This window comes from Carcharodon carcharias, chromosome 8 (assembly GCF_017639515.1).
Source record: "Carcharodon carcharias isolate sCarCar2 chromosome 8, sCarCar2.pri, whole genome shotgun sequence".
NCBI classification, from domain to species: Eukaryota; Metazoa; Chordata; class Chondrichthyes; order Lamniformes; family Lamnidae; genus Carcharodon; species Carcharodon carcharias.
Window position 1 is genome coordinate 158,676,171 of NC_054474.1, and position 26,012 is coordinate 158,702,182.

General features: G+C 40.8%; 1 protein-coding gene across 8 annotated transcripts in view; it reads right to left on the reverse strand.

Annotated features, from left to right (window-relative positions):
• gpr107 (G protein-coupled receptor 107) overlaps positions 1–26,012 on the reverse strand; it is a 143,625-nt gene that overhangs the window by 91,724 nt on the left and 25,889 nt on the right. For 7 of the 8 annotated variants that reach the window (XR_005943722.1, XR_005943723.1, XM_041193147.1 and 4 more), the window contains exons 3-14: positions 25,355–25,405; positions 24,350–24,438; positions 24,071–24,249; positions 22,631–22,668; positions 21,641–21,688; positions 21,429–21,539; positions 19,068–19,201; positions 17,272–17,347; positions 8,706–8,779; positions 6,830–6,947; positions 2,503–2,633; positions 1,218–1,261 (exon numbers count right to left, since the gene is read on the reverse strand). Coding sequence is in view for 6 of the 8 variants with exons in the window: in XM_041193147.1 (XP_041049081.1) it covers positions 1,218–1,261; positions 2,503–2,633; positions 6,830–6,947; positions 8,706–8,779; positions 17,272–17,347; positions 19,068–19,201; positions 21,429–21,539; positions 21,641–21,688; positions 22,631–22,668; positions 24,071–24,249; positions 24,350–24,438; positions 25,355–25,405 (1,093 nt within the window). In the remaining 2 variants the exon portion in view is untranslated. The remainder of the gene's footprint in view (positions 1–1,217; positions 1,262–2,502; positions 2,634–6,829; positions 6,948–8,705; positions 8,780–17,271; positions 17,348–19,067; positions 19,202–21,428; positions 21,540–21,640; positions 21,689–22,630; positions 22,669–24,070; positions 24,250–24,349; positions 24,439–25,354; positions 25,406–26,012) is intronic. The other variant, XM_041193151.1, reaches the window with a different exon arrangement.

Here is a 26,012-nt window from a genome sequence, read left to right on the forward strand (position 1 = left end):
AGGTTTGATAGCAGCCTACATTAATTTAACTGATCTCAGCTGAGCAAAATAACAGCTGATTGTAGCAGTATTATTGGATTTTGGAAGGAATGGGGTGGTAAGGGAGAAGTAGACAAGGTTCTTGGCCCCAATTGCTACTCATGACCCTTGAAAGGTCAATCGGTAAATGTCAAGTCAAAACAGGACTGGCTGCAATAATTTCTAACACCCTATTCGCATTGCCCTGGTTCAAACTTAAAAAATATCTGCACGTACAAGGTAGTGGAAGGGAGCAAGTGCTAATCTAACCTAACCGAGCCAGAGGAGCAAGGAATTTTTAAAAAGAGAAATGTATTAAAAGAAAGAAGTTGTGGACTGTTGATACCTGACTGTGTTCCTCCATAGACAATGCATGAATCCCAACTGTTGTGTTTCACACACTCTGCGCTGTTTCAATTTTAAGATCACTACAAACTTCTAAAAGAGCATAAGACACCAGGCTAAACATTGTCTTCCATTCTTTCCCAGTTACCAGCTTTATTTTCTTTCCCATATCTGTATATGCATTGCTTTTGCTGTTTTAGATACCAATTCAATGTTTACGGATGAACTGCACAGCCCTGAGGTGATGTTTTGCTGTAAATTTTTTGAACCAGGTATTTTTTTCCACAATGGTCCATTGTTTCCGTGATATGGGGGAGGAGGTGGGTCGTGGCATTGCCACTGGACTAGTAATCCAGAGATCCAGGGTAATGCTCTGGGGGTCAGAGTTCAAATCCCACCATGGTAAATGGTGAAATTTGAATTCACTAAAAATCTGGAATTAAAAATCTGATGATGACCACGAAACCATTGCCAATTGTCGTAAAACCCATCTGGTTCACTAATGTCCTTTAGGGAAGAAAATCTGCTGTCCATACCAGGTCTGGCCTACATGTGACTCCAGGTCCACAGCAATGTGGTTGACTCTTAAAAAATGCCTTCTGAACAAGGGCAATTAGGGATGGGTAATAAATGCTGGCCTAGACAACGACACCCACATCCCATGAACAAATTTTTAAAAAAGCAAGCATCAAAGAACCTGAATTCACGAGGTGCAGGTTTTCCAAACATATTCTATAATACTTGACACCCACACTAATGTATCTTCTGCACTGTCCAGTTTTTGGCTGCAGTGATAGTGTTCTGATTAAAACTGCCTACACAGCAACCATTCAGATTTCTAGATTCTTCCTTACCTTTTCCATCTATAGCTGACACCTCTTGCAAATGTCTAATTGACCTGTGAGTGCAATGATGAATAAAAATTAGAGTGTACTCAAGCTTGTGGAAAAATGCTGCAGTGTCAAATTAAGCCACAGACAAACTGTTCAAAATACTTGAGGTTTTTACTAGGAATGTGTAAGTTATATTTAAAGATTAATGTAATGGAATTATCAAGTCACTACACAGGCTTTTATATATTAAAGGCCACCACTATGCAATAAATGATACATGCCTACATCATTAAGTGGCCTCTGAAGACACCTCTCATAATTTTGCTAACAACGCACCACTTGTCCCCATGCTTTATTTATGGAAATGGGCACAGAGAGGAGCAAAGCAGATTTTCCTACCATCAACATCTGTTTGGATGTTAGTCAGGCAGAGGACACCCTCCAATATCTGTTGCGCCTGACACAGAATTATCAGGCACTCTAACAGCACAGGCCGAATGCCTGATACTCCTGCAAACCTGAGGAAAGTTAGCCACTGCTTCAGCTCCAAGGTGCCTGTACCCATCCTGACCACCCTGTGATCTGGCTGTTGTGGGAAGCTCGGGTCAGGGTGGGCCTGGGTACTAATATGGTTCAGAGATCCACCCATGACCCCTGGTGCATATGTCAGATGAGATTGGCCCCTTGATGCCTTAACTTGTACATGAAGAATGCCTACCTGGGAAAGATACCAAAAGGCTGCTTCCACGTGAACTCGTAACCTTCATGAAAAGAAGATCTAAAGAGGCCAAACAGAAATTGACTGCTGTGGTAGTGGTGGTTTGGTGGGGAGAAAGAGAGAGAGAGAGAGAGAGAGAGAGATCTGAGGTGTATTTTCAGCTTCTTGGGTGGAACCAGGGTCTCAGCAGCATAGCACCAGGGGTAACTCAACTTGAATTGGTTAAATTGAATTATCTGAATGACGACTCCTAATACTATGTTTTCTAACAGATTCCAGGGAGTGGGCAGTCTGGATAGACAAGGGGACATTTTGACTTTTCCTTCCTCACTCAAGGCATAATTCATCATGGACACCATTAAGTGACCTCTGAAGACAGCTCCCATAATTTTGCTAACAGCGTACCACTTGTCCCCATGCTTTATTTACAGAAATGGGCATAGAGAGGAGCAAAGCAGATTTTCCTTCCATCAACATCTGTTTGGATGTTAGTCAGGCAGAGGACACCCTCAAATAGCCGTTGTGCCTGACACCCAAAATGTTGGCCGACACCCAAAATCAGCAAGATTAAATCATGGCCACACTTACCACACCACAGGGAACAGGATGGCACCACAACACAGGAGGTCGACAAGAAAGAGGATCTCCTTCCACAGTCCATATTCAGTCGTCCCTTCTTCTGTCGACTCAATAATGATGTAAGCGACATTAGCAAGGACCTAGAGAACAAAGTAGTTTTACTAACAGCCAACTTCGGCAACAGAGAAAAGATTTCTCTCTGCACCAAATGATCTTGGATTAAGCAATGGGTCTGTATGAACACATTTAATTCAGCTGCTTAAAGCAGTTTGATCTGGATCATTCATTGTTTGGGGGGCAATGGGGGAGTTGAGAAAATGGAGATGGAAGAGCAAAGAACTTTGCACTCCAGGTAAATTTTATCAACATCAAACACCCCCTGGTCAGGTACAGCATGGTCAAGATGCAGTCTAAAACTTGCAATACTCTGCTTTAACACAACACATGAAATCTCACAGCACCCTCCACTGGACCAGTATGATATTTCTATTTCCTGGGAAAACTCATTTCAGGAGTTTCCAGATAACACTCCCAATTTAAGAGCAAATTTTGGCCACTTTTTACTGTGGGCCCACAAATACCAGAAACTATGTCCAGGCTACACCAAAATCATTTCAAGTAAGATTGTTCAAGCTGGACAGGGGAAGAGAGAGAAAGGTCTATCCTATCATAAGATAAAAGCAAAATACTGCGGATGCTGGAAATTTGAAACAAAAACAAAAATTGCTGGAAAAACTCAGCAGGTCTGACAGCATCTGTGGAGAGGAAGACAGAGGTATCGTTTCAAATCCGTATGACTTCATCAGAACTAAAGAGAAATAGAAATGTGGTGAAATATAAGCTGTTTAAGGAGGGTAGCGGGGACAGGCAGAGCTGGATTGAGGGCCAGTGATAGGTGGAGGCAAAGGAGAGATTGCCAAAGATGTCATAAACAAAATGTCAAAGGGGTGTTGATGGTGGTGATATTAGCTAAAGGATGTGCTAATGGTGACATTAAGGGTAGAAAGCAGGATGAGCAAGTGACAGATGGCCCTAGCAGGGGTGGAGTGGGAGGGGGGAAAGGGATCGAAAATAGGATAAAACAATGGATGGAAATATATTTTAAAAATAATAATAGAAATAGGTGGAAAAAGAAAAATATATATATAAAAAATATATAATAATTATTAGAAAAAATGGGATCAAAAAAGGGGGTGGGGATGGAGGAGAGAGTTCATGATCTGAAGTTGTTGAACTCAATGTTAAGTCCAGAAGACTGTAAAGTGCCTAATCAGAAGATGAGGTGCTGTTCCTCCAGTTTGCATTGAGCTTCACTGGAACATTGCAGCAGGCCAAGGTCGGACATGTGGGCACGTGAGCAAGGTGGTGTGTTGAAATGGCAAGTGATAGGAAGGTCTGGGTCATGCCTGGGGACAGACCGAAGGTGTTCCACAAAGCGGTCACCCAGTCTGCGTTTGGTCTCTTCAGTGTAGAGGAGACCACATTGGGAGCAACAAATGCAATAGACTAAATTGAGGGAAGTGCAAGTGAAATGCTGCTTCACTTGAAAGGAGTGTTTGGGCCGTTGGACGGTGAGGAGAGGGGAAGTAAAGGGGCAGGTGTTGCAACTTCTGTGGTTGCATGGGAAGGTGCTGTGGGAGGGGGTTGAGGTGTAGAGGATGATGGAGGAGTGGACCAGGGTGTCCCTGAGGGAAAGGTCCCTATGGAATGCCGACTGGGGGGTGAAGGGAAGATGTGTTTGGTGGTGGCATCATGCTGGAGTTGGCGGAAATGGTGGAGGATGATCCTTTGAATGCAGAGGCTGGTGGGGTGATAAGTGAAGACAAGGGGGACCCTATCATGGTTCCGGGAGGGAGAGGAAGGTGTGAGGGCAGATGCGCGGGAGATGGGCCGGACATGATTGGGAGCCCTGTCAACCACCATGGGTGGAAAACCTCAGTTATGGAAGAAGGAAGACACATCAGAAGAACTGTTTTTGAAAGTGGCATCATCAGAACAGATGCGACAGAGGCGAAGGAACTGAGAGAATGGGATGGAGTCCTTTCAGGAAGCAGGGTGTGAGGAGCTGTAGTCGAGGTAGCTGTGGGAGTCGGTGGGCTTGTAATGAATATTGGTGGATAGTCTATCACCAGAAATTCAGACAGAGAGGTCAAGGAAGGGAAGTGTCAGAGATGGACCATGTGAAAATGATGGAGGGGTGGAAACTGGAAGCAAAATTAATAAATTTTTCCAAGTCCAGACAAGAGCATGAAGCGGCACCGAAGCAGTCATTGTATCAGAGAAAAAGAGTTGTGGGAGGGGGCCTGAGTAGGACTGGAACAAGGAATGTTCCACATGCCCCATAAAGAGACAGGCATAACTGGGGCCCATGCGGGTACCCATGGCCACATCTTTTATTTGGAGGAAGTGAGACGAGTTTAAGGAGAAATTGTTCAGTAAGAGAACAAGTTCAGCCAGACGGAGGAGAGTGGTGGTGGATGGGGATTGTTCGGGCCTCTATTCAAGAAAGAAGCGGAGAGCCATCAGACCATCCTGGTGGGGGATGGAGGTGTAGAGGGTTTGGACGTCCATGGTGAAGAGGAGGTGATTGGGGCCAGGGAACTAGAAATTGTTGATATGATGTAGGGCATCAGAGGAATTGCAGATGTAGGTGGGAAGAAACTGAACAAAGGGAGAGAGAATGGAGTTAAGATAGCAAGAAATGAGTTCTGTGGGGCAGGAACAGGCTGACACGATCAGTCTGCCAGGACAGTCCTGTTTGTGGATTTTGAGTAGGAGGTAGAAATGGGTCATCCAAGGTTGGGAGACTATGAGATTGGAAGCTGTGGAGGGAAGATCTCCAGAGGAGATGAGATAGTGACAGTCCTGGAAACAATGGCTGAACAATAGTCCAGGGGGAGGTAGGAAGTGTCTACGAGTTGGCTACCTCTGCAAGGTAGAGATTAGTACGCCAGACAATAACAGCACCACCCTTGTCAGCAGGTTTGATGACAAAGTCAGGATTGGGCCTGAGAGAACGGAGTGTGGCAAGTTCAGGAAGAGACAGGTTAGAGTGGGTGAGATATCCTATCAGTCTGGTCTGGTTATAAATCCCTGTTTCAAAGATGAAAGGAGTGCATGCTGACATACAAGGGCCCAAGTATCACAGCTGGTCTTTCCTAGTTTACAGTTCCAAGTTTCAGTAGGCCATGAAGGCATAATTCTAGATAATGACAATATTTCAAGATTATTTGTACATGTAAATGCATGCTAGAGATCTATAAGTTTAAAAATCAACTTAAAATGGAATCACATGGTAGATCTCCACATAATTAGAGGTTGCTATCTTCACACTGTCCTCAGAGGGGATGCTGAGCTTAACATTTCTGAAATTTCTATTTCCCCCACCATATCATTTCCCCCAAGATGTCCAGCAATTCAAATACATGGTTTAAAAGAAAATCCCTACTGATAGTGCAACATTCATTTTGTTTGCTTGAATTTCTCTCATCCTTCAAAACACCCATTTTTCAGGTTTAGGCAATCCTCCATGACTCAAAGGATAAAATGAGCAAAATCTCACGGCAGCAGTAAATGCTGTTCTTGCTGCAGTCACAAAGGTGCACTGTCCAGCCCAAAACCCAAGACACTGCCCAAATATTAGGGGTAAGCCAGCAATTCTCCACTCCTTAAACTGGTAGACAAACCTGGGGTAGTATCAGCACAGAATAAAGCATAGCATCATGTGTCAACTTCATGACATTGGTAGGCTAATATGCCCAATATATGCTCCTACCACCATGCCACCATCAATCCCTCCCTCTGTATCCCCCATCAAACTGTTTCATACTTCAACTCACTTGCATGCCATCTCAAATCTGGGAAAATTATTTCAGCTTTCCAATCCTGCTACAATCTCATGCAACATCATCTAACCAATAATTCACTTACTGCATCTTTGGCTATGAGGGAAGAGCAGGGGAGTGGGAATTATCGGGTAGCTCTTTCAAGTGTCAGCAAAAGCAAGATGGACTGAATGCCCTCCTTTTCTGTGCTGTATCGTTCTACAATTCTTTCTTCCATTTCTTTCAAGTATAGCACCTGCACAATGAGTACTGGCCCTTCAAGGTTTCACAAAAAAAAAATCTAGTTTCATCCAAGGAATTTGCATTCAGGATTTGAAAAAGCCCAGAACACTGATATCTAGTCACATAAAGGTTCAGCAAGGTCTCGTGCCTATATTTCAGATTTTTACAATGGAATCAGTGAAGAAATAATCTAAGCTCAGACAAATGGCAGATGTGTGTAGACTGTGAATGCTGCAAAAGGGACATTAGGCATCAGCATTGATCTTTACCTGGAGTGGAATAACTATCATGAAGATTTTCTTGTCTTTGTCTGAAAGAATGTGTTTAACGAAAGCCCAGCCAGTTCCTATCAATGCTATCGTGATGAACAAGAGAGCACCTTTCAACCTGTAGAAGAAAAAAAGGAACAGCATAAAGCATTAGTAAAAAAGAAAGGACAGTCGGCCACAAAGACATTTTCCACAGATGGAACTATGTCTTTGTGGCAGTAAGAGTTACAGCTGTCACTGCAAAATTAATCAGAAATGGTGCTCCTCACTTAATTAGATACCCGGAGTTCAAGCCATTTGTCTTATAAAAGATATTTACCAAATGGAGTACTTTAATGCAGATGTCTCTTATTAAATAGGAAATGGTGGATTTCTCAAACACTCAAGTAATCAAGTTGAGGGGTTCACAAAATGCTAACCAGAAAGAGCTTAGCTCAAAGATTCATAACCTATTATCTGCATTTCAGTCTAAATTATTCCAAGGTGTTGCTCACATCCCAAATCCTGTGAAGGAGGAGGGTTAGTGATCTGCTCTCACACCTCCACCAATGTTATCTCTGAAACTGGCTGCAAGAATACTTGTGAGAGCATTCCAGGGCAGCTGGTGCAATTTAAATTCAATTAATAAATCTGGAATACAAAGCTAGCCTCAGTAATGGCGAGCATGAAACTATTACTGATTATTATAAAAATGCTTCTGGTTCACTAATGTCCCGAGCACAGCACAAACAGTACATAAGATTAAATAGATGTGATATTTAAAAAAATCAGCTCCTATGTCATATGGTTTTCCCCAGCTATTTTAGTGGTCTATTACCAAGAAATATGTGTTAGACTGCTAAGGTAAAGTAGAGGGAACTTTGCTCTGTGTCTAGCTATAGTTGAGTTCCATTCCCCTAGCACTCCTCACTTTGAAGAGTACAAGAGGACTAAAAGGAGCTCACTATCCTTAATAAGTGCAAATGACAACAAAGTTACATTAAGTAAAATTTACGGCACACTTCTTACTGTCGCTCATATCTCTTACAACTCTGCTTCACACTGGTTAGCTGCATCCTGGCAATAGGTACTTTGTGCACAACACTCCCATCAGTTTTGTCACATAATACTACTGCTTAAGGCCATAAGGGAGCAGAAAAAAGCTCTAAACACAAAACGAAAAAATGAAATGCTAGAAATACAGAGAGTGCCAGAAAAGATAAACAGTTAATATGCCATGTGTAGGCTTTTTTGTCAGAACTCATCAGAGCAGATGAAGAGCCTATACATGAAATGTTTATCTTTCTTCTTTCAGATGTTGTAGGATTTGCTGTGAACTTCCAATTTTTTTTTACGCTGCTTTAAATTAATTGCTTCTACCCTTCATCAAGATATATTTTTATTTACATCCTTTGGTGCATATGAAATTTAAGATAATTTTATAAAAAACTGTTTTTCTCCTTTAAGTTTCCTTGCTGCTGAGAGAGTATGACCTGCTCTCAGGCCTCAGTCAACATCTTTACCAAACTTGCCTCAAGGAGGAGCACGTGAACACTCAAGCAATGGGGCTGCTAAATGATCCAGTGAGCAAGCAACTCCACTAGCCTTCGCTTGGAGAGGCAAACGTATAAAATATAGTGCATGCGGATTCATTTACCGAGACCCACTCGATTTCTTATGACCCACACTCCACAGTTCCATGATGCGCTATTTGATCATCTTGGTGCACACTTAACAGTCTGTGAAGAGTTGTGATTCTTTAATTGTTCCTTTCCCCCACCTCCCACAATTTTTTTTTTGTAATTTTTTTTAGTCATTTGTTTTAGAAACACCTTTGGGCTTGACAACTTTCAAAAAATATCCCATTGATAAAGGCTCAACACGATAGACTACTTACAAGTGAGTTATGTAGTACACCACAGCCCAACCTTCAATGGGGTAACCCTGAGTTGAAATAAAGTGATAATCAATCTGTTTTGAGAGAAAAAAAAGAGCATTAATGTCAATTAATTGATGATCTATGGAAGGAGTACAAATTGATTTTATGGGAGTGATTTCTCTGGAATCTCTCCACACATCCTGCCTCCCACTCACTATTAACCTCAGCATTCTTGGTGGAGATGGTGGGTCTCAGCCCTCAGTTATTGCTTCTGGGAGCTGGTTGTGAGGTACAGCAGCAGAATAGTTCCCTCCTGACATGTGGAGATACCTAGCCCCAGATCTACTGTTAAAAATTATCTACGGCTCCATGTCTTCTTGAATTCTGGTTTATAATAGAAATGTTGAAAATTCATAATGAATCATTTCTGCAGAGGTTACATGATGGAATTTGCACAGGCTATGTTATAAAAGTCACATATTGATCTGGAGATTTAATACTTTTAGGGTTGATGAAGTTTCATTCTTAATTGAACAATGGCCTCAATAATTGTTTAACTAAGCCTATCTATTTGTCTTGCACCATAACTGCATAAATTGTCAGTAACAAAGTAATCTCATTAGTCAGCTACAGCTCTTGGGTACTTATGTCGCTGAACAGACGATGACGACAAATAAACAATCAGGTCAAGGTTGTATCACTGAAGAAAGCAGACAGATACTTTTGCAGAAGAATGTACACAGATACAATGCCTTCTGTTAATTTAGGGTGCCTGCTGTCACATAATCTGACCCCATCCCACCCCACCATACTTCAGATCTAAGTACTGCACTTCAGCTGGGGAAGCTGTTGTGGTCTTCAATAAAATTGCTGAAGCTCCTTCCCACTGAGCCGACATGGACAAATAGTACTCAAGGTTTCTTCTTTCTTTCTCTCTGAACAGCAACCACCCCTGCCCCCCACCACACTCCCCGACAAAGGCTCCAGATAATCTCTCCAGGGACCAACCAACATGAGTTTTAAAGAAGAATCACGCTGGACTCGAAACGTTAACTCTGTTTCTCTCTCCACAGATGCTGCCAGACCTGCTGAGTGTTTCCTATTTTATGTTTTCATTTCAGATTTCCATCATCTGCAGTATTTTGCTTTTATATTGGCATTATGGAGACTGATGCTCAAACACTAATCTTTGATGCACGACTGCCTGCTCTCATGATTTTACCTTATGTGTCTTTGGCCCTGACAGAATCCCATTGGTGGCCCAACAGAGGTGGAGCCTTTCAGTTGCCTTTTGGTGGTATCTCTCAGGATTTTAAACAAAAGCAATGTTTGAGGTGTGAAAATTGCATTATTTACATCAAACAGCATTTTGCCAGCAAGGAGTATGAGCTGGGTTTTATATGGGTTTTAGTACTGATACGGCTGGTCATTTAAATGTGACACAAAACAAAATTGGTCGTGTTCTGTTAGGGGGGGATCAAATATAATAACAACAGGGAAAGGGGGTAAATACTTTTGTTTAAAACCATGCAGTTATTAAAAATGATTTTCCTTTGTACTTTGACATTTATACATTTGTTACAGTAGAAAAATTGTGAATATGCATCATTTATGTTGGTGCTACAAAACTCGAGTGTTGTACCTGTATTTGTGCAGTGTGCTCATTCTAAAATGCTAATCATTTAATCCCCATGCACACTGAAATGCTTAATTGTCCCATCATCAAACCACAGGAACAAAACAGTGAAAGAAACTCAGCCCATCTCCCCATTCCACTCACAAAACCATCTATCTGAGGATATCAGTGAAAACAAGCAAACATCATCGCCAGTGCTTTTGTTCAAACCGACAGCCCTGATTTTTTTCTTTATTCTTTCATGGGATGTGGCAAGGCCAGCAATTGTTGCTCAAACCGTAATTGTCCTTGAACTGAGTGGCCTAGCAGTTAAGAGTCAACCACATTGCTGTGGGTCTGGAGTCACATATAGGCTGGACCAGGTAAGGATAGAAGATTTCTTTCCCTAAAGGACATTAGTGAACCTGATGGGTTTTAACGACAATCAATGATAATTTCATGCTCACCAGCTGCCATGGTGAGATTTGAACCCATGTCCCCAAAGCATTTGGTTGGGCCTCTGGATTACTAGGCCACATTACCACAACACCACCATCTCCCTTAGGGTTAATATTAAGCCAGCTTATTATGTTGTTGGCAGCGCCAGCAATCATCACTCAGGATATTGTTTCTGAAGAGTACTTAATGAGAACAATGCTGTATCAGTTTGATGATGGGACAATTAAGCATTTCAGAGTGCAGGGGATTAAATGATTAGCATTTTAGAATGAGCACACTGAACAAATACAGATACAGCTCTCGAGTTTTGTAACACCAACATCAGTGATACATAGCCACAATTTTTCTATTGTAGCAAATGTATGAATGTCAAAGTACAAAGGAAAATCACTTATAATATTTGCATGGTTTTAGACAAAGGTATTTTCTCCCCTTTCCCCGTTAGAATTACATTTGATCCCCAAAACAGAACAAGGACAATTTTGTATCAGTACTAAAACCCTGAAAAATAATTCCAAAATATAATATGGATTAGGTAGCACAGCCTCGACCAGTATGTTTTAGAGTCAGGAGCTATGATAGATATTCCAGCGCACTTTTTCCTGATTCAAGGCAGTAGGTGGGAACTAGCATACTGTGGCTGAATGGGAATGAAGAGCTGTCCCACCTCAAATTAGAATAAAATAGTATTCTTCCTGGTACAAGTATGATGAAACCAAATACTAAAAGAATGGATTTCTTTCATAAATAGCAAGTTAATTTAAAAAAACGCTATACATTACTTTAGCAGATTCAAACATGGAGTACTGATGGGAAACTACAAGCCAGTTAGTTTAACATCTGTCATAGGGAAAATGTTAGAAGCTATTATTAAAGAAGGTATAGCAGGGAACTTGGATAAGCTTAAGGTCATCAGGCAGAGTCAACATGGTTTTGTGAAAGGGAAATTGTGTTTAACCAACTTATTGAAGTTCTTTGAGGAAGTAACATGTGCTGTGGGTAAAGGGGAACCGGTAGATGTACCGTACATAGATTTCCAGAAGGCATTTGATAAAGTGTCACATCAAAGGTTATTGCGGAAAATAAAAGCTCATGGTATAGGGGGTAACATATTGGCATTGATAGAAGATTGGATGGCTAACAGGAAGCAAACAGTAGTCATAAATGGGCCTTTTTCAGGTTGGCAAGATGTAATGAGTGGCACAGAGATCAGAGCTGGGATCTCAACTGTTTTCAATTTCTATAAATGACTTAGATGAAGGGATTGTTGCCAAATTTGCTGATGACACAAATATAGGTAGGAAAGTAAGTTGTAAGTAAGTAGAGGACATAAGGAGACTATAAAGTGAGATAGATGAGTTAAGTGAGTGGGCAAAGATCTGGCAAATGGCGTATAATGTGGGAAATGTGAAATTACCCATTTTAGCAGGAAGAATAAAAGAGAAGCATTTATCTAAATCATGAGAGGTTGAAGAGCTCTGAGGTGCAGAGGGATCTGGGTGTCTAGTGCATGAATCACAAAAGGCAAAAGGCTAGTATGCAAGCATCACAGAATTGCACAATTGTTACGGTGTAGAAGGAGGCCATTCAGCCCATCGTGTCTGCACTGGCTCTCTGAGCATTTTAACTTAGTACCAATCCTTTTTCCTTGTAACCCTGCACATTGTTTCTATTTAGATAATCATCCAATGCCCTCTTGAATACCTCAATTGATCCTGCCTCCACCACACTTCCAAGCACTGCATTCCAAACCCCAACAACTCACTTTGTGAAAAAGTTTTTTCTCACCTCACTTTTGCTTCTTTTGTAAAACACTTTAAAACTGTGCTCTCTGATCTGTTTATGAGCAGGAACACTTTCTCCCTATCTCCTCTCTCCAGGCCCCTCATTATTTTGAAAACTTCTATCAAGTCTCCTCTCAGCCTTCTCCTCTCCAAGGAAAACAGTCCCAACTACTCCAATCTTTCCTGATAACTCAAGTGTCTCATCCCTGGAGCTATTCTCATAAACCTCTTCTGCACTCTTTCCAACACGTTCACATCCTTCCTATAGTGTGGCATACAAAAGTGGGGAGGTTATGCTTCAGTTGTACAGGGCACTAGTGAGGCCACATTTGGACTATCTTGTACAGTATTGATCACCTTATTTAAGGAAGGACGTAAATGCGTTGGAAACAGTTCAGAGACGGTTTACCAAACCAATACCTGGAACGGATGGGTTGTCTTGTGAGGAAAGATTGGATAGACTAGGCATGTATCTGCTGGAGTTCAGAAGAGTAAAAGGCAACTTGATTGAAACATATGAGATCCTGAGGGGTCTTGACAGGGTGGATGTGGAGAGGATGTTTGTGGGAGAATCTAGAACAAGGAGCCACTGTTTAAAAATAAGGAGTCACCCATTTAAAACAAAGATGAGGCAAAATTTTTTCACACAGGGGGTCTTGAGTCTTTGGAATTCTCTTCCTGAAAAGGTGGTGAAATCAGAGTCTTTCAATGTTTCTAAGGCAGAGGTGGATAGATTCATGGTAAGCAAGGGGTTGATAAGTTATTGGCGGTAGGTGGGATTGCAGATTTCAGGTTACTATCTGATCAGACATGATCTTATTAAATGGCAGAGCAGGCTCGAGGACTGAATGGCCTACTCCTGCTCCCTGTTTGTATGTTGGTATTCAGTGTTAACAGATTTTTAAATTGAGGTTAGAGACCCAATCCCATTCAGCACTTAATCTTAGCTCTATCAATGTAAATGAGCTGAGTGTAGTGGGGGAGAGTGAGAGAGGAGGACACATTTGGTAAGTCCACAGCACCTACTGCCAGTCAGCTATTGGGGGCATAAGGCTACCTGAGGGGCAGAACAGAAGTCTATGAAGCCAGATGGAACGGAGCAAGAAAATCTTATCCAAACGTCTCTCTTAGAAACAGCCACAAAATAATTGGCAGCTCCAACTTGATGTTAACAATTGTAGCTCTGGCTAAAATCCATAAACTCTATACGAATCAAACTTGGGACATTGAATACATAAGCTATACAGACCAGCAATGTAAAAACTTGCTGAGGCAACAGGGAATCCCCAAACATCAACTTAAACCCATCTCCTCCCTGTGTCTATATTTTTAAGGTTTTCATATATCCATCTATACCATTTCCCAACAGATAAGAGAGGAAAGTAACATCATGCAATCACTGCTGGGCAACAGGCTGATTGGATGTGCTGCACAACAGTATATGTCAATTTTTCCTTCCAAGGAAGCATCTTAATTACAAGTCAGTGCAGTACTTTAATTTCTCAAGCCCCCTCATCCTCCTCTTTGATCACAATCGAGAACTTGGTCACTACAGATTTTTTTTATTCTTATGGTTGGGGAAGCAATTATAGTTTGATGTTGAGGTTAATGATCAATTCAATGGCTTCAGGTGACACAGTATGAATGGTTACTATGCCACCAAGAATGGATCTCTTATGGCAGAAGTTCAGTATGTGGGCGATGGTCTGACTTGAATGGCCATAATCACAACTTGAGCTGTTCTCGTATTACACACATGGAGCAAGTGGCCACCTCTTCCCTGGCCTGTCATCAAGCAGTGGAGGGCTGCTCAGATTTTCCTTGGAAGAGTGAAACTGGGACTTCACCATTTGGGTCAGTTACCAGGTTGCGGTTGGTGATGTTTACAGTCAACCAGGAGGTACACTATCGAGAGGTGGGGTTGTCATCAGTTTGTAGGATGTGGAGTGTGATTGACTAGGGTCTATGGGAGTCCAAACGGGTGCATGGGTTTTTTTTTTTAGATCCTATATCAATGGGAGTGCTTTGTTAGCTCTCAGTTGGTGGTATTCTTTGAGGAGGATGTTTTCTCTGCAGACATCAGAGGTTCGATATTTGCCAGCTTAGGAAGCCACTCAAGCTGTGCTGGTCTCAACATCCTAGAAATAATTCTGATGGTTTCCCATAGGTGAACATCTACCACATTTGTATAGTGGATCCTGAGCCAGGTTGAGCAGCAGTATTCTGTTGTTGAGTAGACCAGGGTGTTACAATCACTGCAGATGCTATTTGCTGAGCAAGCCAGATCCCAGAGGGAAACCTGTCTTACTGATCATCAATCTTGTTTTTCTGTAATTTGAAAACGAGGAAAAGCTGCTGACCCAAAAAAATTAAACTCCAGTAATACCTTTAGGATTTTAAACATTAAAAGATTTACTAAAAAGAAAAAGAACTTAAGCACATAACATTAAAGTTACACAGTTAAAACAATCTTACAGAACAAATCCCAAAAAACTCACTTGGCTAAAACACACAAGTAAACAGCCTTCTTGACAACAACTCCCTTATAGATTTTAACTATCTTTGTCCCCTTTCATCTCAAATTCCACTGCAGCTCTTTGAACTCAACAAATTTTTATATTTGGAGAAGTTATGTTCTCCTATTGCTTCTACTTTCAGGTCAATAAAATTTAATATACCTTCTCCTGTTTACTTATGAAACCTTTGTAAGTTGTAAAAGTTCTTTGTCATTTCTAACGTTCCCTTTGAAATTCAACAACTGAAAAATCAAGTCACTACTTATCCCATAATGCAAATTTTAAATCCAACCTATTTACTTGTGAATCCAACCCCACTGTAACCTCTCATTATGGACCTAACATCTTTACCCTTTTATCTTCCAGTTCTCACAGGCATGGCATCTTTATTAACCACTCCTAGTTTAATTAATCATAGACACACTCACAGTCTTCTTTACAAAATACCACCCAAAAAATATTAAAGAAGAATCCATCATCAGAAGGTTGAGTGAAGCAGAAGGTAGTGTGTTGGCTCTGTTGTCTCAGGCAGTACCTGCCAGTTTTGGTATGAGATTCACTCTTGTCTTGACTTCGGCTCCAGTGGTTTTGAGGTGTTGCCAGTAGGTCAATGCATGGTCAAGGATGATGCCAAGATATTTCAGCATTGGGTCAAGGGTGAGTTGCCAGTCACAGAACTGGACGTGAAATTCTTCCCTGTCCTTCGAGTTGATCAGGTGAAAGGCGGAAACGACAGTCTTAGCTGAAGTCTCCATTTGTTTGGTTGTAGTCTCCATTTTCTGAAGTAGACTTCTAGAGAACACTGATTCTCAGTGAATGTTTTCACAATGTCCTAGAGTTCTTTAGCCTGGAAAGCCAGGACCAAGACGTCAGCAAACGCAAAGAGCCATTACTTTGTGGGGGGCGGGGGGAGAGTGGTCACTGTATATATGTTGAAGAGAGCTGGGATGAAAACTGATCCCTGTGGGACCCTGTTGTTGGTTGATTTGGTGGTTGATTTGATCTCCAAGGTTGGAGGAACCTTCACATGGTCCTCCTGTTAAAGTAAGTTAATGTTGTCAAGGAGGCACCGAACCCCAGCCACCAGGCTCCCAGTCCAAGCAGTAAAGCACACTGGAAAATGGATTCTCTCAGGGTTAACAAAGTCACTATTGTTATGATCCCAGCTGATGTTAAAACTGGACAAGTCAGATCCCAGAGTGAAACCTGGCTTGGTAGGTCCTAACTTTGTTTTTTTTTTAAAGAAACAGTGGAGGTCAGTTACTGACATATTCACAAAAATCTGCCAGTATACTATTAATACAAAGAATAAAATGTTTATTAAACAAGAAAAATGAACTATATTATGCTAGACAAAAAGATTGGACAAATAAATATCAGAAAATGATACCCAACTCACACTATTCCTTTTAGCCCAGCAACCCTTACAGACACAAAACCCCAGTGAAGATTTATTCCTGTCTCAACACCAAGGTTTCTTGTTTTGGCAAGCTCATTTCAAACAGCTTTCTTCTGGTAGACTTCTGAACATTCACTAGATGCTTTCTTCAGCTGGTATCTCTCCCTGAGACACGCAAAAACCACAATCCAAGTTCACTATTACTTCAACTTCAGAGCAAATACATCAGTTCCCTAAACTCAGTTCCACAGCAGGCTTGCAGAATTTCTTATTAGAGAGATTAGATCTTCTGCCTGCACTCTTTGGTGGATACACACTCATTGACCACCATTCTGTTTCCTTGTCTCTGGACCCCTGTCGCTAGGCAATAGCAGTTTTTTCTACTTTATCTTCTATTTAACTTCACTAAGTTGGTAACCCATCTCTTCACGTCAAGAGTGTAAAACCTCATTAAAAATGCACATATACAAACAGGGCCCTAGACTTCACGGCACCCAGCTCACAAAAAGCTCTAAATGAAACTAAAACCAGGTTTCACCTTTCTTAATAGCCAAATACAAAATATAAATTAAACTTAAAGCTATACATTGTTCCTAACACTATAGGTAAATCAGAGGGATTGCCCAAGTGCAACACTCCACTTCACAGGACACTGCAATCACAATAATATTAATACACCAGTGTACCATTCAACCACACAGAGCCTGTTAAATAGGCTGATCTTAAACAATTCATAAACTGACTTTGTTACAAGGCGTTGTGATGATTGTTCTTGTCATAAAAATGCTGAAATGATATTCAGGTCACTTACAGCATGGAAAACGAGAGAGAGGGATTTGGTGAATGCAAGCGCCCCCATCAGCCAATGGATCTTAAACACATCGTTGCTAGGGAGAAAAGAATTCAAGTGGTAAATATGCTGATCACATTGTCCATTTTATTACATGATGGATGGAAGTTAAGGCAAATCTTAATCATTACATTTTCACTTTCCCTATATATATGAGCGTAAATTGCAAGCAGGAATGAGTTGGATTCTGTATTATTTTAAAGTAATAAAATGTGGGAAAATTACAATCTGATCACTTCAGACTTCTGATCTACAGTGGCCTCACCTTTAAGTACTAGTAGGGAAAATGTTCCTACCTCAATCATGTATATAGCCTGGATTTTTTTTTCTCCTTTTAATGTTTATTCCCTTCCCATGTTCTCTTCCTTTCATCAGGACCCTAATTTCTAGCAAAAGGACAATCTAACTGCTGCAAATTGCCCTCTAATACCTCAACCATCGTTCATGGGTGAACCCAGACAGTACGTTCAAAGAAGGGAGCATCAGAGCCAAAACTGATCCAATCACAAGCAGTGTACCACAGGAATCAAAGGCTAGTAACCAGCAGTGAAAGTCCTGATTGAGCTTTCTTCTCCTCAACCCAGGGAATATAGGATCCTTACTGGTAAAAGGGTAAAATCATCCATCATTCTCAGATCTAAGATCCAATGTGAAAATGCTCTGGTCTATGTGGTTTAGCACAGAACCATAATGTATTTACCTACTGAGGCTACAAAACATGTTGCATAATGTTATTGAAATTCAGACTAGCAACAGAGCAAGCTAATGGAATCGGATCACAGTGTTTGAATGAGAAAGATTAGTGAGGTGTTATGTTTATGGCTCTTGTACGAATCCAGACTTATCTCTAGATGTTCTTTAATACGTGTTAAACCACTATGAAAAGGTCCCGGGAGCCAGGCACCTTACCAGGAACACCTACAACTTAAACCACAGAGCTTTGGATATTTTCATGTAATCTTAACAACTAATTTAGTGAAGGTGCAAGCTAAAAACGTGGTGTTGTCTCTTGTAATTCAGTAAATTTTAGGCATGAATTTACTGTGTTATGCACGACCACTTGAATGGTGAAAACCATCTAGTGATACACTGAAAAGGCATCTAGAGCTGTGTATTAACAGGGTGAAGTACGACTGAATAAAGTCTGCCATTAACAATGGTAATAATGAGAGCTATTTGAGCTGATGAACTATTAACAATACATAAACCAGTACATAAATAATACTAATAAAACAATACATAAACTGGCTTAAATTGGATTATTTTACAGTTTGTTGAAATCAATATTTTAGCTAAACCCAGTAATAACACCAAAACTGCAGATAATCACCAGGGCCATTGGCTTACAATAACCAAGGAAGTTAAATTCTGTTTTTATTGTGGGATGAGTATTATGTTTTGAGATCATATTCCACAACTCTATTCATTTTTACATAACATCTACAAACGTTGATCATCACTTCAACAAGCAGAAACACGCCTCCTCTCCACCCCAGCAACACATTATAATTAACACCTACCAGTGTAGGAGGTCTTTGTACGTTAAATAAAAAAAAATACCTAAGAAAATTTCAAAACAGAATGATTTATTAAACATGTATAAAAATCTAACATGGAAATTAGATCGAAAATGTCATAGATGGCTGGAATCTATGAACACAGCAGTATTCTAACTGCGGATGTTGCTCCGTAAAATTCATATGTCATTAGCGCATTGCAGACCCTGTCCTCCAGGGTAATAACTATTTGCACTGTACCTGCGTTTCCGGAGGATGTAAACCCAGACAACTCCAGCCAGGAAGAAGAAGAAAGCCATGGAGATGTAGAGTTTGGGGAGGGGGATCTCTCCTGCAGACAAATAACTGCCAGGGTTCTGTTCCACTATTGTAATCTAGAAGAAAATCACACAAGACCAGAAATGTGAGGGAGCAAAATACTATACCATGTACTTTCTTCTTCATCCTTCTTCAGACTTGAATGGTTTAAGGCGCATTGGAGGCAATTAGGGAGAAAGTCCATAACAGTCTTATAGGGACTAAACTAGTCATTTCTGGTTCATTAATAGCTACAGCAATAAGTTTCCCAATGAAGGGTTAAGTCATCAGTGAGCTGAAGTCCTCCTGATGAAAGGGACCCACACAGAAATGCACCTGTTGTTTTGCAAACTTCTAGGCCGGATCTTGCGGTCAGCAGCAAAGCGGAGGTGTACGCCACTCAATGTGTTCAAAATTATGTGCCGACCTTTCTCGTAGGCTGCAGCGGGAATTTGCTCTCCTGGCTGCTGTGTGGATCTATCAGTGAGGTGAGTAAGAAGGCCTGGCGGCAAGGTGCAATTCCTGCAAAGCCACGCCCTCTTTTAACACTGCAAGCTAAGGGAACTCTCCTGAAGATCTGCCTTCAACTTAATGACAGGCAACTGTGCACAATGATTTGAAATGTTTTCCTTAATCAACTTTTAATTCTAGCTCCCCAAAACACACTCCCTACCATCTCTGGCTCTGCTCACCATCCCCACCCCTTCCCCTACTGCACCAACGCCCGGCTCTTCTCCGACATTGGTAATCACATCTACCTTCAATCCCTGCCACTCAATTGGCTGAAAAAACTAGCAGAGCCAGGGTACAGCCAATCAAAAAACAGTTAATCAAATCAGCTGGGATTGAGGAGCTGGGGATGCGGGGGTATTTTGACACTCGAGCTGATTTAAAGGGCTTCGCTCTGAGCAGGCTGCACACTAGTTAGGAGCAGCCCTAAATAAATCATTGTAAATAACAGTGCAATTGCAGGGCAGTCAGCCCAAGTGCCCGACTGATAGGTCACGGCAGAGACCATTGCCCTTTCTGGCAAACTGCTTAAGTAAGTTAGTGTTTGCTGCTGTAGGAATTGCAAGATCTGGGCCCCACTTTCTAACTGACCTCACCCACCCCTTGCCAAGCATTGTGACTTGGCCACTCGGTCAATCATCTTCAACTTGGGTAAACTGTAAAACCCCTGCAGATACCATTTGTTCTGCTTATAGCTCCTTCAACCTGCTCTTCATCACCGTTAGGTCCGTACTGTTAAGTATGGATTCACAGTGCTTGTTTTAAAAGGAGCTGGATGAGTTCCTAAGACTCAGGATATCTCCAGTTATAGATGATAGTTGGGAGAGGCAGTGGAGCAGGGTCGCTATAATTATTGACATCAGAGGCTGCCGTCTTCTAGGGTTTGTCCAATTGCTTCAGGGGGAGTTAAGAGTGCTATCACTGAGCCATTGCTAACATCTATATAATGCACATTACCCTGTTGCTCAGCGGGATCCATCCCTTTCCAAGGTCTAGCTGCTACATTAATCAGGTTTTAATTGCTATTTGATGGCATAACTTTGCAATACTGTTAAGTTTCAAGCTCTGGGTCAATTAATGACTCCTTTTAAATAAAAATGATTGTTTTGCGCCTATAACAAAATATAACATCTGGTGTGTGATGAATGTTTGATATTTTTAGTTAGGTTTTCCTCAAAACTTATCATTTAAATCTTGCGGCCTCCAGAGTGGTGTCACACTCAAGAGTAGAGAGATTTCTGCAATATCAATAATGAAGCAAAGGCAACAGCCTCAAGGCAACTGATGATTACTGTGTTTTGTAACAAGTGTTAATGGCTGAGAAGAAAAATTCAAAGTGCAATTCGACAATATTGTTACATGTGCCTGAGCTCATATCCCAGCAGAGCAGGGGATCTGGGAGATTTTTTTGACTGAATGAAAACAGAAGTGATGTGAAACTTGAAGACGACGATGACAAAAATGTTAGAAGTCTAAAACAAAAATATAAAATGCTGTAAAAACTAAAGAGGACAGTCAGCATCTCAAATCTAAATCAAGTTAACATTTCAGACAAGTCCCAATAGTTTACAGCAGAAATATAAATCTTTTTCTCTCTGGTGCTGATCAATGTACCATGCATTCCAGCATTTCCTGTTTTTATATTTAATAAATTTAGTTTCAAATTTGCATTTAAAGCTTTCACAATGCTATAAAAAGGATAACTGCTCTAAACTAATATTTAGCAGATTTGCTTAAATGTTCCTAATAACTCTTTTGCTCCATAAAGAGTAATGATGCCTTCCTCGTACTCACATCCATATCAAAGCGGAAAGACTGCAGAGATGGCTTTTTGTCGGTGTAGCAGTTATGGAAGTACAGACTGTAAAGTCCCTGTTCCTCCTCAGTATTAATGGTAAGTGAGAACTGCAGAGAGAAAACCATGTGGTTAGACAATTTGTCAGTTAGAGTAAGTCAGTGCAAACATTATCTAAAACGTAAAGGATCAACTCGTAAATCCTACTTACCGTGAATGAATAGGATGCATTTTTTTCCTTCAGTGGAATAGTTTTAGCCTAAAATAAAAACACAAATTATTCTTTTGCTGCTTTTGTTCCCCACATTAATGTCCAATGATCCTCACTCTGCAATGACCTGTTCCTCCTGGCGCCTGCAACACTCTGAAAGCAGCGACCTGTGTTGTAGCAGTTGCTCTCCAGTAGCTCAATCAAATAATACTAAACCGATCAGAGAGCATCAATTTTCTTATCTACACTGCTCTCTCTTCCCTGCCTACCCAGACTTCCCATACTTTATAGTTAGGGATTATGTACAGCATTGAGTGTCCAGCTTTAGGGAATATAATAATAACCTTTATTTTGCTTCCTCTACTGTTGTTTGTTAGAAATGTCAAGCAATTATGACTCCTCCACTGTACAGCTATTCCAGAACTTGTGCTCTGGTTGAATACTGCACATCTCAAACATAAGAACATAAGAAACAAGAACAGGAATAGACCATTCGGCCCCTCGAGCCTGCTCCACCATTCAATAAGATCACGGCTGATCTTCTTGTGTCTCGATTTCCTCATTCACATCTAACCCTGATGACCTTTGATACCCTTGCCTAAAAGAATCTATCTACCTTTGCCTTAAAAATATTCAAATGCCTCACCTCCACCGTCTTCTAAGGCAAGAATTCCAAAGTCACACAACCCTCAGAGAAAGAATTTCTCATCTCTGTCCTAATAGGGTGACCCCTAATTTTAAAACAGTGCTCCTTAGTTCTGGACTCACCCACAAGACTCACCTTCGATGTCAACCTTGTCAAGGCTGTTCAGAATTCAATCAAATCACCCCTCACTCTTTTAAACTCCAGCATATAACACCCTACCTAATATTTCTTTCAAAGGAAATGCTTTGTATCACAGTTTCCTAAGAAAGAGACCAGGCCTTCATCTTTAAAAGAAAAAGACTTGCATTTATAGCAACGAAAATAAAAACAGTACATTTACTGACCTTTGGTTCAGCAACACGTTTCACAGATTTTGGCTTTGCTGTGGAGGAAAATAAATGTGTCTTTAGCATAAAATAGCAAGTGGTTATCTGTTTGTTTTAAAAGAATCTTCATCCAGATTTTGTGCATAACTTCTCAAGAAGACAGGAATTTGACTTATTAAAACTCGCAGGCATAACACTCAACACAATGGATACCATTGGTAATGTGCAGAATCAGAGCTGTGTCAAGCCAGCGTTCCAAGAATTACATATTTTACTGGTTATTCCAATTATTAAATCAAATAAGTGATGGAAAATACTAAGTAGCCAAAATTTGCCTTTAATTTTATCTTTCCCACTTTAAGGCCCTTCAGTATGCAAGGTTACCAGCAGGATTAACAAGAAACTGACCCAAGACATTTGTTGCTATTTCCTCATCTTTGTTCCCATCTTCCACTTCTAGTGGTACACTAAGCATCAAAGTGCACTGCATCTAAGGAATGTGTTAATAGAAGAAGCTAAATAAAATGATTATATGCAAACCTACACAAAAGCTCCACTCTCTTTGGCAGGCCTCATCACAAACTAACAGGGCATACCCTACCACAACAGGTGAAATATTGCCCTCAAGGTTAAAGGCGTGTTAAATCCAAGCACTGATCAAATTATCCCAACCTCAAACGTTACGTAGTTCCCAACATGCACACAACAATGCAAACGGCTCTGAGTGTGCCTCGCTATCCTGCTTTCAAACACTATTATAAAACCAAAGTGACTTCACAGTATGTGTATTGTTACATTCCAGCAACCCAGCTGGTAAAGGATAGAACTGGAGCCAATCTTTACCAACTTTTGTAAGCATTTATTTATGAGTTACACATGACAAGTAAGCATCTCCTAACCCACGAACCACACTTTCAGTCAATGTTTATAGGGCACAAGTGAATCCCCAGTTAATGCCACCATTTGCATATAATTAATACGCAATTAACATGTATGCTCTGTTTTAAAAAATATAAAAAGCTCTACAGTGGAGAATTTAAGTCTACAACAAAGCTTCAGCTCTTGGAATTACAACAGTTATTTTGTCATTCTCGGCAACAGTTACCTTAAGCTTCCACAATCCATTAATGTGTCTAAGAAATGTAGAATCAGAGGTGAGAAAAGACCATTTGGCCAAAAATATTGCTCCCTCTAATAGTGATCTTCAATATCATATTGCCAGAAACCCTAGAGTTTCTTCGAAAACTTGCAGGTTGTTAGCCCTTTACTATTCCCCAGCTTGTGGGGAGGGAACAAGCAGGTGACTTATATTAGTTCTTTTTCAGGTCTCCTCTCTGTGTAATTACCAGACAGTGCAGAAGCGTATCTTGGGGGTGATGTGATTAACAACTTTCCTTCTTGCTCATGTTTACCAACTATTGGAGGAGCCAAAAATGAAAACACGCATCAATTTCTTACCTTTCTGCGCTTCAAGCTGCTTCATGGTTTCATTCTTCTTCTGTGGTTCTGTTAAGTTCTCTGGTTCACTCTTTGGTTTCACATCTGTCTTGCTGCTTTTGACCTTGGCTGGTTGGCTTTCTGCAGTCCCAACATCAGTGGCCTTTGGCTGATTGTTGCCAGATGTCAGGACTCTAACTCTGTGAAGCAATAACAGGTGGAAGTGGAATATGAAGGAACAACCAAGGGGCCATTGGCTGAAGATTCCAATGGGAAATTTGTTTTTTGATGCGTACTCACTGTAGTTTTCCAAAGTCAAAAAGGAAAAGTGTGACAGGTACATCAATTGGAGGCTTTTTCTTCAAAAAGCAAAAATCAATATCTTCTTCCTATTAAAAAATCAGATCACTACAGAATAAAGAACAGTTTTTATGTGGGTTGTTGAATACAAGTTGAATCAACAGCAATCCGAGGAAAGACTGCATTCACCAAAATGATCCTTGTGGGTCCAGCTTTCTGCAAGTTGAAATTCTTCACCTACACTTGCACTGAGCCTGACACGAGAATTCATGCAGAAGTCAAGCGTGAATCTAGCTGGGCTGTGTACCTCACTGGATGCTAACTATATTAATTAGATACCAATTGTGGGAAGAAACCGATTCATAGACCACCGCTTTAGACAGGATGAACTTCTGATTAGGCTTCCATGTGTGGCATAGAAAAGCTCACAAAGAGATCAATGAAGGTGGTCCTCCTGAATCTGGAGGAAAGATATATTGTTAGGGTTTAGCATTTAGTGCAAGAGGTAATTCAGATTTTTGTTTTTACAAATTTCAAGGGGAAGGAATACATTGAATGCAAAATGTATTAATCAAAAGTGGTCCATTCAAAAGGTTGTGGCAAACAAATCAAACCCCTTGTTCCAAAAACGAAACCTCTCCCCTCGTGGGTAAAGGTACTCTCTGAGCTGATTTGATGAATCTCAGTCAAGGCCACAGATGGGCTATTGCCAGTGGCTTCAGCGCCCCTTGCCTAAGGGAGGGCAATATCCATTTGGGATTTGGGATTCCTGCTACTGCTAAGTATCCAGTGGACCCTGGCCAAGAGTACATCTGTGGACATCAGAGGAGGACAGCTCAGCTGTGATACCTCCAAAGTCCAATGATCTGTTTCCTCTCACAGAAATCACATAGCAAGAATGGCCATTTGGGTACAATACAAGAGACTTGATGATGTTCTTGGAACTGTACAAAAAAAAGGGCGAAAAATTTAATTGCAAATCCCATGCCAAAAAAGCTAACTTACCAGATAGGATGAGAAGCCATCATTCTTGGTTCTGTCCAAACTGAGCCCCAGCTGAGATGAATGCAAAGGAAAGAAATACATTAGTTAGTTATAGTTAAAGAAAGAAGGAGAGAAAAATGTGTTTATATCATGCCTTGCACACCTCAGAACATCCCAAAGTGCTTTGCAGCCAATGGATTACTTTTGAAGCTTTGACACTGTTGTTACGTGGACAAATGTAACTGCCCATTCAATAAAAAGCCAGGAGAACCAGGTCCAGTTGATCTGCTTTGGTGTTGGCTGAGGGATAAATTTTAACCAGGATATCCAGTGAGATTATTTTTAATTAAGTATTCACCTGAACATTCAGATGAGTTAAATATCTCAAAGTTAGAAAGATTTCTAATTTTAAGTAAAATCTTTTGAACAATCTGGAATGCATCAATATTGAACATACCTTTTGCACATATATTTTTGGACACAAATGCAAGTCTTTTCTTTTATTGCATGTCAGAAAAATTCTATGAGCAAGCAAGAGCCTTAAATGCAGCACTGTAGGGTGTACCTACACATGTCTACTGCAACGGTTCAAGAAGGCAGCTCACCACCACCTTCTCAAGGGCAACTAGGGATGGGCAAGCAATAAACGCTGTGAAAGAATAAAATACACGCAGGTCTT